The sequence below is a fragment of the Bemisia tabaci genome, chromosome 4 (genome assembly GCF_918797505.1).
Source record: "Bemisia tabaci chromosome 4, PGI_BMITA_v3".
Classification (NCBI taxonomy): Eukaryota; Metazoa; Arthropoda; class Insecta; order Hemiptera; family Aleyrodidae; genus Bemisia; species Bemisia tabaci.
This window is the reverse complement of record NC_092796.1, coordinates 62,459,157-62,474,488: the sequence shown is the minus strand read 5'-3', so window position 1 is coordinate 62,474,488 and position 15,332 is coordinate 62,459,157. Positions and strand designations below refer to the sequence as shown.

At 37.0% G+C, this 15,332-nt stretch overlaps 1 protein-coding gene across 5 annotated transcripts in view; it reads left to right on the top strand.

Moving 5' to 3' along the window:
* Rbcn-3A (rabconnectin-3 alpha) overlaps positions 1–15,332 on the top strand; it is a gene marked incomplete at its 5' end in the record, with an annotated part of 103,277 nt that overhangs the window by 64,354 nt on the left and 23,591 nt on the right. For 4 of the 5 annotated variants that reach the window (XM_072300235.1, XM_072300233.1, XM_072300234.1 and 1 more), the window contains 8 exon segments: positions 6,517–6,624; positions 8,095–8,298; positions 9,168–9,401; positions 9,801–9,965; positions 10,517–10,749; positions 11,560–11,738; positions 13,893–14,280; positions 14,513–14,719. In XM_072300235.1, coding sequence (XP_072156336.1) covers positions 6,517–6,624; positions 8,095–8,298; positions 9,168–9,401; positions 9,801–9,965; positions 10,517–10,749; positions 11,560–11,738; positions 13,893–14,280; positions 14,513–14,719 — 1,718 coding nt within the window. 5 annotated transcript variants of the gene reach the window in all.

Genomic DNA, 15,332 nt, shown 5'->3' with positions numbered 1-15,332 from the left:
GGAAAAATGTATTAGGTGTCATTTCAAAATTCAGCAAGCTAACTTATGTCTATTAATTTTAAAGTGAAATCTATACGCACATTTTATCAAATACTTATTACATTTTTATTTTTTATATATATTATTTTTTTATCATATTTTTATTTTTGTAAATCACTATCCTCCTAAGAATGAATATTTTGTCAGAGGAACTTTTGCAACGTCCGAAAGCCCATAAGGTGTTTTTCCTCAACACGGTAGTGCGGTGACGTCACGACTAGCGTCTGTACTGCCGTGTTAAGGAAAAACGCCGCGAAAGCAATGAAGCTTCGCAAAATTTCACCTGATAAAACACGATTCTTTGGGACATCCACTGGATTTTCTCTATGAAAACACAGACGTTAATTTTTTTTTCGCACGTTCAAATCTAGCGTTTTAAAATTTCAGAGAAGAAGTAAATAGCTTTTTTCAGGAATCAGATAGTACGTCCTCTAACCGCCTCTTATCGCGCCTCAAGCGTTATGCAATATGCTTTGCTCTTATGATTCCATATAGTAGAGTATATGATTAGCATTTTATCGGAACACAAATTTGAACATTCCAATGAACTTAAACGAATTAAAAGTTCTGCCAAAGCATAACGGTAGCAAGGTATTTTAACCGCTTCAACATGGTAACGATCAACGCGCCGTTCTTGACCATCAAGTCCTGAGTGAGTTGACTGCAGCCTTGACCCTCACTTGGTCACTGGACGTTCGCGGCGCGACGTGGTTCGCACGCGTCTAAACTTAAAAATAAATTACTTTAAATCGTGTTTTCCTTCTTTTTATAACATTCTTCTTCCAACTTTTACGCTTACGTTGCGATTTTGTCACGTTTTTGGACGAAGATTTGCCGAAAGTCACCGGCAGAATATGACGTAGAAATTTTATGCGATGACGCCATACACGGGAAAGAAGATTTCGCTCTTATGGAACATCGACATTTTTGGTCGAAGTTTTCCATTAGAAGAATCGAACTTCCGTTCGTAACTGATGTTTTTGTCAGCCGTACCAAAACTGGTATTTTCTACAGAATACCTCGGTTATCTGAACCGAAAGTTTGGTTTCTATAACTGACAACAACGGTTACTCAGATTGGAAACTTCAGTTTCGATGTGAACCAATTTTTTTTCATCGTGTGCGAATTCGGTCCTAGGGTGGGGAAAATTATGAAATAGTATACTACATCCGAGATAGGTGAATTCTGCATTGACACGCATAACACCTAAAAATTTCCCTCTGAGACTTTTTTATAGCATTCCAAAGTTAGATAGCTATAAATTGCAAATTTAGGGGGGGGGGGGGGGAGCGTAGTTAATGTTGGCCGGCGATGTTGCCAGCTTCTGAAAGAATTCATTTTAAACGCCCACAACAGAATAATTAGTGCAAATTATGCCTTGAAAAGTTGACTTCATTTTAATGTGGTGAGGGATTTCAGGTTATAGGGAAGATTTTACAGGGACTCCAAGAGGTTTAGATCTATTCCTCCCCCTCCCACTAGGCTGTGTAAACCCCTCTCTGCAGGAAAATTAGTTTACACCTAATTAGGATGGTACTAAAATAAATTGAGGAGACTTGAACGTATAGTGAAATTAATTCAAGAAACCTGCTCTGATCTATAATTCGATTTATTTTAGAAGCATACCCTTTGAGGAAGAAATAAATTGAGTATTTTTAACTTAGCAACACAAGTCCTCTCAAATGATAATTATGCTCCTGCAATTTATAGTCGGTTAAAATCTAACCATGCGTGTCTCCATATTGCCACTTTTCAACATCTTCGATTATGTTTTATTTTTTGAAAAAATAACTAACCAAAACATTTCCGTGAAATTTTTTCTTGAATTTTTTTTATAAGAGGGAAGAAAATTCACAGCAAATACGAACAGATTCCGAATGGTTTTCTTTTATTGAAATTAAACATACGCAAAGATTTGCAACGTCGAAATCGGAGGTACGCATTTTCCGACTTTACTCATCGTCAAGCTGATTTCCCCCCTCCGCAATTTGAAAAGTAGGCCTCGAGCCGGAAAATAGGGAGAGCCTTCCTCCAAGTAAAAAAACGCCAAGTTTAGAAAGCACTTTTGATCCCCTCACAAAAGGTGTTTCTCTGATCTGAATTTCTAATAAATTCTCATCAGTGCATGTTTATGTTTTACTCCTTTTTTTTACTTTTTGGAAGGGGGATTTTTAATTTTTTCTTCTCGATGTCTCACTATCAAAGAAGCGATATACCGTGAGGTCACGCCATTTAGTTTGACTAGATACTCCGAGGTTTATCAACAAATGCTAGAATTATAACCTTTAGTCAACATGAGTTCGTCTCGATCCCCCCGGTGTGGTGCTGTTGCGCTTGGCTGGCGGGACGCCCCTACTGGCTCGAACCGGTTTTCATACGATCCAAAAACAGTCGCCAAAATTCCGATGAAAATTGCTGTTTTCCATCCATTTGCCTTGAAGAATAGGTACTTCAACGCGGAATATGGCATTCGCAGAGGGTATAATTCACTTCGCGGCTATTTTGTGTCCCGTCCAGTTTTTGTACGCGAGGAAAATCAAATAATAAAATAATAATAAAATAGGAGTAGCAATTGGTCCGGTGTTTGCAATTTTGTCTGCTCGAGGAACGCTTTTTTATGGCTTCCGGCGTAATTACGTTTGTTTCCGTATGATTTATTTTCGTCAAGCATATTTTATTCAGCCCAGATATTTTAAGAATTCATTCATTAATCACCACCGCTAATTTCGTTTTTCGCAGGCAAAACGGATTGGTAAACTTTTCTCGAGTGCGAATTAATGTAAATCCACTACTTAAGCTTATGTTAAGAGTAATCTCATGTCAAAATCTTATATCTAAAGCTGTTGAATACACCTCATTAACAATAAGTTTTCAACTGCAAATCAACAAATTGTTGCTCCTCTGGCGTGAGGGCGTATCTCGATTTACGCATGAGCTCTGGAAAGCATGGATTCATATGCAAAACAGGGTTCACGGAGAAATCCAGATACGCCCTTACGCCAGAAGGGCGACCAAGTTCACCCAGTAACTTAGTTTTGGTGAATTCCTTATCGCGTATCATTTTATTCCATTTTCTGTTTAGTCCGCTTCTATTATCTCTCGTGAAAATTTGGGTATATTTCTAACAGAAACGATCCAAGTCACATTTCGAAAAAAAAATAAATAAATAAAAAATAAGCTGGGAGTAGATTTGAATTCAACCAGTCGTTAATTTCCTCCTGCCAACAATTCGAGGTTGATTCAAAACATTTTGAACGTGAAAATTATGGTTAAGTTTTGTCTTTAACATTGAGTCTAATGGAGGAATAGAACTTTAAACCGTTTTCTCTCGGGTCACAGTTAATGCCACTTAGTCCGTTTCAGTTTAACTCTATTCAGTCTCTGGTTTTTAGACTTACGCTTCTAATACCCGTTGAATGTCAGTTGGAGATCAAGATTTCTAATTCCAAAACATCTCAGCTCATCCATGGATCTGAATTGGCTCTTTCCTGTCCCTGAGAATGAGAGCTTTCCGGGAATTTTCGGCTGAAATATATTTTCCCGACTGAAAAACGTACACGAACTTATCAGGGTGTCCAGCATCAGGATTTTCCCGATTCCATTAGGATGTGAGGTCAATTAGGATTTAATCCCGATTTCATCAGGATTTGAGGTAAATTCGGTCGTAAAATCAGGATTTGAGAAGAGTCGGCCGTCCGATCGGTTTTTTTTTTTTTTTTTTTTTTTTTTTTTTTTTTTTTTTTTTTATCGAGCTATTTTTGTGAAGTTACATTCGCCTTGCGTGAAGTTTTTCTCCGAAAAAATCAGGATTTGGCAGTCAAAAATCAGGAAAAATCAGTATAAATCAGGATTTTCCGAATTGAAAAAAAAAAATAGACACCCTGCTTATATAAACGGACTCCCGTTCCCGCCATTCAACTTTTCCGGGAAACTTTGATCCTTTAGTGTGACGTGGTGGCGGTTCTGCGTCAGTGATGCCAAGCGTACGGATTTATCCGTGCCGCGCGGACATTCCCTATACCGACACGGACCGTGTACGGACCAAAACCTTATGGGAAAACGCTTCCCTATCTTGTTTAGTCGGTACGCGTGACGTCACAGAATGACGCTCGGCCAATAGCAGCACGGAGAGCGGAGAGCGTACGGATCTCGCACACGGAGCACCCGGGATCACTGTTCTGCGTCCTTTGATCACACGATATACTCACCTTAAGCTCAAGCACAAAAATGTTGGTCTTCATGACAAATTTCATCGTCGCAAAGGAACCAACAAGCAGGTGAATTACTTTAAAGACCCGTAATTACGAAAAACGAGCCGAGCAGGCGGAAAGAACGCTGTCTCTAGAGGTTAGCAACTCGTAAAATTCGGCTGTGTGTACCTATGATTCAGCAAAAACGGAAATCATAAAAGGACCAATTGTAATCGTTAGATCAAGCCTGGGCTCGCCTGTGATCAATGACAACGAGTATTCGTAAATAATGTTGACCCCGCTAAAGTGTGACAGGTCGGTCCTTCGACTTGGATTTTGTTGTTCTTTACCCGTATTTTTCTCCCGATCTCGAGATTCAATATATTTGAATCGTTTCCTTCAAAAAGTGCAATACTCGAAAACATTTAAAATTCTGTTATATTGTAGACTAGTACTACTTTTAGGGTTTGTTTTCGAAATTGTTTTGTTTCGTTTTATATAATTGAATGTATTTTTACGAATCTCGAAATTTGTGTTCATAACATCAAGAAAGCAGCCAACCATTCAACAAATGCTCAACTGTGCCAGCTTATTCTTAGTTTGCCCGGGTCAGCATTTGTTGATGCGTTTATTAATGCTTAAAATTATTTAATTTATTTTAAAAACAATTATTTAATTAATGCTTAATGCTTTAATTTATCAATCCTTTAAATGCTCCTCTGTATAAAATAAAAAAAATTACTCCTTTGAAAAGTTCCCACCAAGAGCACGCAACGCAACGTCACAGTACGAGACGGTAATGAACGTCGGACGAGAAAAAACGCCTTCATTTTTGGATGATACCAGATCTCAACATCCAAGCTCGAATTGTTGCATCCCAGAATGTTGAAGTCCCCTGCATTGTAGGTCGAATGTAGCGCATCGGAACGGAAGAAAACGAAAAAGTAGGTAAATGGAGAAATGCATGCAATTTTTTCTCGTAGGCAATATTTATCAATTAGATACTTAGCAGCCTATAAAACCCTTTTTAGCAATGTTCCATCGTGTAGGATTCCAGATACCTCAAAAAGCCCTTTAATACATTTCTGCGAATTTGAAAATACGCTAATATAGGTACGCTATACTGAGTTCGGTGAAATTGCCGAAATAAACTTCAACTCCTCCAATCTCATTTCATCTATCGTTTTTCTCCGCAATGGAGACTTCCACAATTCGACCTCGTGTTGTAATCGTCAGTTCTTAGCTTATTTACATTATTTCTTAAATGACACTTCTGTTGTAGGCATTGGTGAAAGTTTATGCTTGGTCCAGGGAACTGCAAACTGTAAGGCAGGCCCCCCACATCGGGGGGGGGGGGGGGGGGGTTTGCTGGGACTCCAGCCCCGGGGTCCGGGGCTTAGGGGGGCCCGGTAGGGCTTCCCAGAATCACAAAACTTTCCATTTATATTACCAATCTGTCGGCAAAAGTAAAATAATTTTGTTGATTGAAATTTTGCGCGAGGCCCAGACAGGCTTGCATCGGCCCCTGGGATAGCTTACCCTGTGCCAAAACTTTGTCCCCATCTAATTTCAGATGTATATTTTTTGTTGCAATAAGCTGAATTTTTAATATGTATTTATCTCCTTCTATTTTCCTTTTCTTTCATCAAAGGTAAAATTTTACCCACGTCAGAACTTATTCAATAGTTCACTTCAGGCATTAAAGACCTTTTATGTTTAAAATCATTTTTTTTTTTTCTATATATATTTTTAAAAAAAATTATACGTCGAACATTTTTTTTATAACGGCTGATTACAAATTTTCAAACAACTGCAATTATTCTGAGATTTTGAAAGGGCAAAAATCTCGCATACACTAATATGTATAAGTGCGGAAATAGCACAAAATTACTCAGATTGGAGGCAAAATTTTAAGAAATTTTCGGGGGTGGCCCCCCGAACCCTCCTCCTGCTGGGGGGGCTGGCGGTCCCCCCAGACCCCCCTTAGATAGTTTACTAAGAAGGGGGCCCGCTGACTGATCCGACCCCGGGGCCCACCAATGGATGTGGGGGCCTGCTGTAAGGCATTCAAGGCCTCTAAATTTTTTTTGGAAATCCTTCAAGAAACTCTCAAGAGCTCTTGTTATGTCCTTCAGTTGATTGAATATTAACATCTAACTCGTTGCTAACCTTTTATTTGACCTTTTTCCTTGATTTTGGTTTTGAAAAACTGTCATGAGCGGAGTTATCTTTATTCCACCGAGATTCTCAAGTTTGTTTTTTTTTTTTTTTTTTTTTTTTGTTTCAGGCTTACTGAACAGCACGATCAAGAAGAGAGCTCCAGACACTCTCATCCACACTGGTACAATTGACTGGGATGCACCCATAACTTCCCCTGAGAAACAAGTCAATGAAAGTAGGTATCATGGAGTGAATTGAAGTTGAAGTAGCATGTAAGGCAAAGAAACTTATTCCATTAGACTTTAAATAATATTTATTTTTTCCCTCGTGGATTTTAAAGTAATTCCTCCTTAACAATTGGAGAATTGGTATATTTTTGGATATCATCATTAACATAAACTTCGAAGGATTCAGACTTTCAGCGATTCTACCTTTTTCTATTTCACTCGAGAGATTGCCAGATTGTGCGATAAATATGAATATTTTACATGGATTTGAATTGGAAAAAGTGCTAAAAAAGCAACTTATCTGGCAACAATAGAGTCCGGGAGGGACGAGAGGCGGCCTTCCTGGGAAAACCCATGATTTAGCCGGAAATTTCATTAAAACAATTGATTCCGTTTGAAGCATCAATTGTATACTAGGGGAAAGCTATTTTAAAATAATAATTGTAAGTGGATACAGATGCTACAGAAAGGGAAAAAGGAAAGGGAAAGGAAATGAAATGAGGATATGATTACCTACTGATATGCAATCAGAGAGAAGAAAACAAAACCATCAGAGAAATTTATATGCGATGAAAGTATAAGAAAAAAACACGAGTGGGCTCATTGCGATTCGGAACTCGAACTTTAGTATCATTGAGCAGTTTTTAAACCCCTTCGCCACCGATAATCTTCCTAAGAGGTAAAATTGAACTTTTGCTACTTCAGCAAGTCAAATCGCGAAAGGTGATCCATGGATTGTCTTTTTCCGCCACCCGATGGGATGACGTCCCAGTCAAATGCGTTTTTGAAGAAATGATCGATCCCCTATCATTGTCTTATCTCCACACATCTATTCATGTGCAAATGATGGCACGCTCCGGCAACAAGGTTCTGTGACGAAATCATTTTTGCCTCCAGAGTCTCCAAAATGTATACATCTTAGTGATCAAATGTCCAATCACTGAGAAGAATGGCTCGCTGAGCGAGCCGAATGTCACTCGCGTAGCGAGTGATAGGGGGTCCAGGGGGCGCAGCCCCTTGGCTGGCCGTTCTGGACGCGCATTGCGCGTCCAGAACGGCTAGTAAAATGATATAGAGCTCATGTGAGGATGAATATTCCGGACATCCGGACGCCTCTGTAAGAATGAATTCTTCCATTGATCAGGTAAAATTTCGTTTTATATACATATATTGAAGTCAACTTTTTTTTTTCCAACTTTGTTTTATGTGCGTTTTTCTGATGTAACCATACTAGAGACCAACAAACTATGAATCTACAGTGATATCTACTGGCTTTTTAGAGCTGCAATTTGGGCATCGTTGTTCTTTTCCCGAACCAAGTGACTCTCCAGAGCAGAGACTTGACCTCATCAATAGGTTAGTCCTATACATATAAATGATTTAGTGACGACAGTTTCAGAAGTTTGCAAACCCACTGTTCAAAAATATCCAAAATGGCACTGTTTCTTAATTTATAATAGTAACACCTTTTTTGTCAGCAGCGGTGAATTGGGGTGCAAGCAGTGATTTTGACTGGTCACAGCCAGTTGCAAAGAAAGAGGATGAGTTGGTGCTCAACTGGAGTGATGAAGAAAAAGATGAAACTTCAGATACAGACCTCAAAGATGAAGAAAAAGTTGCAACTAAAAAGGAGACGCAGAAACACGAACAAATGAAAAATAAAGAAGACACGATGAAGGATGGTGAGGGTTTTTATTTTTTGCCAATGATTTCTCCCTGTCTCTCATTTAACCATATTTGATCCGGATTATTAGAATTAAATCTTTAAATCATTTAAGGTGCTTATTGGTTTTAATTTCCGTAGCATTCTAAGGTTTTAAATTGAAGAGGCAAGTCAAAGATCTCCCGCATGCTTTTGAATTTTACCTAATTCCTATAAAGTTTACACAAAGAAAAAGAGGACTAGTAAGTATCCTCAATGTAATCAAAGTATAATTTTTTTGTGAATCCAACGAAACAAGAATGGTAATGAAAAGGCTCCGGTATTTACTCAGGAAAAGTTCCTTTTATCGCCATGTAATGGTACTAGGCCTGGGCCACTGGACTGTGCAACTGAACTAGAAAGAAACATAGCATGTTTTCTCTGCAAAATCTTGCGCAGAAAACGATTACATAACACACTGGGAAGTTCGGAACTCAATATCAGGACAAAGTATTAACAAGTATTTTTATTTTTGCCATTTAAACAATGTTGATTAAAAACATTAACTTCTCGTTTAGAAGTTGATTTTCAAACTTCTCATTGTTTGATTCGTTTTCTTTGTGAAATTTTGAAGAGAAAACTTGTTCCATTGTGTTTTAATCCATACCTTTTTAGAGGCATATGAATGACGGTGTTCCTACATTATGGAGATGGTTCTTATCTTTTCACTTTGTAGAACCCTCAGAAATTTTAAAAATGGACATCTGACTGTATACATGCAGGCTTGCCTCTTTGTTTTATATAACATGAAGGTAGTTTCCTTAAAGTGTCGGAATTTTAAAGCAATTTTCAACTGATGATCAAACGTCCCGTAACTTACTAATGACGATTTTCAAATTTCATTTTTAGATGAGGAGGGTGAAGCACAGTCATCAGGCACTTTAGATATCATGGCTCAGCAGCTGAAATTTGTTGCCTGTCTCAAAATTTTAATGGAGGAGTTATCGACTTTAGCCACCGGTTATGAGGTTGATGGTGGAGAGTTGCGCTACCATCTATACGTTTGGCTTGAACGGGAGGTTGAAGCTCTGCGCACACTTTGCAACTACAGTGCTGGAGATGCAGACACCTCTTCAGGAGAACGTATGTTACCAACACTACTAAATTCTGAGTATTATCTCTTCACGTATTGTTTTCTAACTTTCCCAAGTTTCCTCTGCTTTATCCGAGTTAAGAGAAGAAATTAGACTCTTGAGTAATTATTTCAATACAGAATCATATCAAGACAGGAAATGTTGGTGATTTTACTAAATAGCGAGAGTAGCAAGAATTTTGATCAATAATGGAAAATTTGGAAAATTCTCCATGTTAAACAGTCAAAAAAATTTGCTTTTATAAAAAAAAAATGGGTTCAATGAAGGAGAAAAATAACTAAATTAATGAGTAATAAGAAAAAGAGTAGACAAAAATTTCCTGTTGTTAATGGTGTAATTACTATTTTTTTTAGATTTTTACATGTTGTCTTGTTTTTTCCTCTGATAGTGGAGCCTCTCAACACTTCTCAAGATCCTGGCAGAGAGCATTGTTCTACCCCTACTTTCAAGAATTCAGGTGACAAGCCCACCCTTCATGAAATTTTAATCGCTGATAAATTGGACTTTGAAGCCAAAGTTCAGCGGGCTGCGCGGAGGAAAAAATGGTTGAAAGGTCAGTGATTTTATCTTTTAGAATCTTCCAAATAGTATTTTAACGCATTGTGCATTGACGACAATTCTAGAAGTGTGCAACTTACTGCATAGTAATAAGATGTGGAATCCCTTAAAATAGGTAGTAAAAAGTGTATGGCTCTAGGTACTCTGTCATTATGGTCTTTTAAAGGACCAGAGGAAAAAATTTCTAACAGTTAAAAAGAGTAGATCTTAAAGAAATTTTAAGTTAAAAAAGAGTCTCAAAGAAGCAAATATGTTGGTATTAATGACTTCCAAGCACTCTTTCTAACTAGGATAGTCTAGGATAGCTGAAAGCACCGACTTAAGTATGTTTGCTATCTTACTCTTTCTAAAAACAAGATATACTGTAACTAAAAGGTAAATCAACCTGTCAGACCATTTAATCATTTATAATGAAGGAAATTCAAAGAGTTATCTGTTGTAAGAATCAACAGATTCACCCATAATTTTATAAAAATGTTTCTTGCACATAAGTTCATTAAAAAAGCTGCTCTAACATAACATCTAATCAATTTTTTTATTTTTCAGCAAACGAAACCCTACTGCGGACTTTACTTAGTTATTGTAGCTTGCATGGTGCCAGTGGAGGAGGTCTAGCAAGCGTACGCATGGAACTTGTTCTCCTTCTTCAAGAGCTGCAACAAGAAAAGACTCAACAACAATTGCTTTCCCCTCTTCCCTTCCCAACCACACTTCCACTTCTTTCAGCAAGTGTTGCGTGTAACAAAACGGTGGTTGCTGATCCTGTTCGCCATTTGCAGGTACTAAATTTTCTCAGTTTTGAGTTTTTGTAAACTATTGAGATCTCAGCAGAAGGAGTTTTTTTCTTGTTCCTGTTTAATTGCCATCTCCATATGAATTTGGAAGGAATGAAAAAGAAAGAAACACAAAAGTGCTTGAGCTTTTCAATTTCATTTTGATATCAGGAGCAATTGAATAGGAGACAAAATTATGGCCAAAATGTGGAATGATGTATCTCCATTGTGATGTCTTATAATTTGTTCTCATATTTTATTTTTATAAAGAGAACCGACCCAATTTTACAGCCTGAAAATTACATAGAATATTCTGCTTACAGAGAAGACAAATCAAAAAAATTTTCAAGAAGTTACATTGACTAGTTTTTCAAAAGAAAAATAAAGTATGATAAGGAATCTCAATGTCACAAACAGAAATACATGGTTTTCCATCTTCTTGCTGTGGAAAAGATTCCCGTCCACTGACAAAACATTGAAAAAATAAAAGGAAAAACGAGAAAGTAAAAAGGTGGAAGGCCACCTTTTTTTCTCTTGACTTTCCATCAAAAATGGTAGAAGTTGATTCTGTAAATTTCAAGTAATTTTCTTAGATACTCCTCATCTCCTCTCATTGTTCTTTCTTTTTACGTATCATCCACCTTCATCACGAAGGGAACACAAATATTTCAAACAACATACATTAAATGACAAGTCCGTATCTTTCTTCACAACAAGTCAAAAAGAAAATATTCTTTAACATTATTTCCATTATGAATTCACTTTTTTGTTCGTTTTTCCTCTTTTTAAATTATTTTCTTTATCATTTTTTCACAGTCCCTGACTCATGATATGCTACAGACTATCGTTGAAATGCGCGCTCCTCCACTTTTAACACGAGTCAATCTCAGTGAACTGTTCGTCCTCCGCGATCTTGCGGTTGCGCTCTCTGCATGCATTTACCAGTCTCTCTGTGATAGCGATACCTGTGGTATTAATAGAGCTACGGTTGACTGGTAAGAAAATGTTGCTATTCATTTTTATCCTTGATATTTTCTTAAAATTTTATCATGACGAACAATTTTTTCAACTATTGTTTTGCACAGTGTTGCTCAACCTCCTTCCCATTTTTCTCCATCAGATTAATGAAAATAGTATGCCGTTAAACTTTTTATTTTATCTCTTTGAAGAAATTAAGTGGATTGTGCCAAGAAAGAAAGGTGTTTTTAGAGATGAAGCAGAATTTTTTCTTTGAAGATTTCCTTATTAATATTACCTTCTGAAGCAATATTGTTCAATTTTTTTTTCAATTCAATTTGCATTGCAGTTAATAAGTTTTCACATTCCAGACTCTACTTTAATAGTCTAACATAAAGATGGCTGACTTTGTGATTCTTTTTATGAGCTCAAAAAGCGTCAATTTTTTTCAGTTACACCCACATCAAGGTGTCAAAAGAGACATTAAGTATGGCAAGTAAGACTATCCCAAAGAGTCTATGAGTAGTGAGCCTATGAATTAATGAAAGTCCATCCTCTCTCATCTTTTTGGTTAGAGAATATCTCTCATTCAATTTTATTGAACTGTTAAGTTTGTCAATACTGGAGCATTTTTAATGAACAAAAAATTCAAACTACAACTGAAAACATCACAAAACAAATTAAACAGAAATTGAAAAAGAAAGAACTACTTACGGAAGATAGCAAGACAGAAGCAGTTTTACTACATGGCCCAAGGAAAGCAGAAGACATAAACCCAGGATAGGAGAAGCACAAATCACTGCTCAACCATCATTGACTTCTCTTGGTTTTAATATCACAAGAGAAGTTAGGATGACTTAACATATCAGAGCAGTATGTGAGAAGGCAAGGAAGGTTGCATCCCATTTTCGACCTCTGATGCCAAATCTACATGGTCCCACCTTCATCAAGAGGAAATTATTAATCCACGCAGTTTTATCAATAATCTTCTACGGAATCATTACTTGGACGACAGAATGTAACTTGAAGAAGAACAGAACAGAAATAAGAAAGACATTAAGACCTCTCAAAATATCACTATGTAGCGCTTACCGGACAACTTCAGACTTTTGCTTACACATCATTTCAGGTATCCCATCTGAAGAAATACTTATACAAGAAAAGACAAGCAGATATAAAAAAGAAGACATCGAAGAAATACACAGAGACAAAATGACAAGATGGAACATAGAATGGGAAAAATCCCCGAATAAATGGATAAAAAGACTCATTCCAGAACTACACTTATGGCTCAACAGAAGACACGGGAAACCCGATTTTTATCTTAGTCAATTTCTCTCTGGCCATGGAGTTTTTTCGGATTATCTTCACAGATTTAAAAGGAGGGATAACCCATTCTGCCCTTACTGCCTTATCATCGATGGCCATAGAGAAGATCAAATCAAAGATACACCGAGCATACATTCTTTGCATGCAAACAAACAAAACAACAGAAAAGAGATTTAGAAAAGAAGATAGGAAGAATGTTAACACCAGACAACATCATGGCAGCAATGCTTGAATCAAGAAAAAACTGGAACGAAATTTACAAATATATTAAAAACACTTTAATTCAAAAGCAAATAATTCTGAAAGAAGACCAGCAAGAAAGAGCAGTAACCAACCCTTCCTCCCTGGTGTCATCAATGGTGATGCCGAGGCGTTCAAGAAAGCATAGTACAATCTGAAGTAAGAGGAGACTTCAAGACCCACATTACATTTAAGAACCTCTATAAAAAGAATTAAACACAAGGGGGGAAACAAATAAAAATAATGTAAATAAAACAGATAGGTTTCATTTTAGTATGTATCAAAGGCCTTCGGGCTATGGCCTTTCCACCATAGTTCCTCCCTGTAAATAACCGTAATAAAATAACTTGATTTAAAAAAAAAAAAAATACTGGAGCATTTGAAGATCATTTCTGACTCTCTTTAGGTAAACTTTTTTTGTTGCGTGCAAATGAAAGGATCCTCTGTGACATTATATCGCAGCCTTTTTGGAATGGTTACAAATTGAGCTCCATTTTTCTAGAGTTTTGGAATCAACAAAGCATTTGCCAAGAAGTGTGAAGGTAAGTATGTCTAATGAAAGTCAAGAGCATTTACTTCTTTAAGTTTTAAATTCCACTTAAATTTCAAAATTAACTTTTCAGCTACCAGACCGGTGCCTCTGATAACCTTGCTGTAATGTCATCAACATCTCATCTAATAGCAACACACCATCGTCGCCGCCGCTACTCAACTGAAGAACCCTCTCAAATCACAACGCCTCCCTCCAAGTGGCCTGGAGTCTCCAATCTCCGCTTCTTGCTGGCACATGAGAAAGATGAGGACTCACCTCGTCTCAACATTCTTTTGTGTGAGGCGTTCGTCGCATCGTACATGGCGCTTTTAACGTATGCTCTTGCAACATGTGATTGCCACATATTGTACCGGTTGGCTGGACAGAAATTCTCAGAGCTGACTTGGGCCAGCCTATTCGGAGGAGGAGTGAAAAAGCTCTTGAGGGTTGCCCACAGTACAAATGCTATGAATAGTCAGGTAATAATATTTTTTTTGAAGGTACTTACTTATTTTATAAATGCTGTGTACTTACTAATTCAAAAGTACCATCTTGCAAGTTTTACAATTCCATTTGAAAAATAGTTTAGCAGGCAGCAAGGTGAATGAAGTTTATTAAAATGCAGAAACTCAAAGATTAATTATTTTCATGGCCAATTTCATACTTTTTTAAAAGTTTTAGATTGATAATTATTTATTTCTTTATTTTCAGCCAAGTCCTCTAGAGAGGGAAAACAGTGAAGCGAACGTTTGGTCGACAATGACCTCTTTGACGAAACAGCGAGTGCGGCTCAATATGAAACTGTTGGGCCAGTTCAGTAGTCAGTCAGGAACAGCAGTCATGAAGGAGGGTCTACCTACATATAGAGAAAAGTTTGTCCCACCGGAAATGTCAATGGTCTCCTATTTCCTCAACAAGGTAAGACAAAACCAATACACTAACAAAATAAGTTTTCCCTGGAAGCTGATTCCATCCTGAATCCAAAATGATATTTATAAGAAACCGAATTACTGTCGCTTATTGTAGAATTGCAAGTGGGTTTTTTTTAGAACTATATACCAGTTATATGATTAGCGTAGTCTATAGGAACATGGCTCAAAACACATTTGCAAAATCTAAAATTCATCTCTCATAAAATATATTCCCAAAATATTTGCCGTTAGGAAACTAGCTAGTAGATTTGACAGAGAATCCATAATGAATTATTACAATGCCAACATTGACTCAATTATTAACTATGGTGTTCACCTGTGAAGACATGCCTCAGTTGTGAGTGATATCCTATCAGCCCGAAAAAAGTTTCATGAAAAATTGCAAAAAAAGGTGGACTTGGTTCTTGTATAGTTTTTGAATTTGTAATTTTTCTAATTTAACTTATATTAAGCTGTTTTATCATTTAGGCTAATGTACCAATTTGTACTAAATAAAATAAAATAAAATAAAATAAAATAAAATAAAATAAAATGAAAGGAATAAATCATTTGAAACTTCAAAGTATTTTCTCAATCCTAACTGAATTAATTTCTGCAAC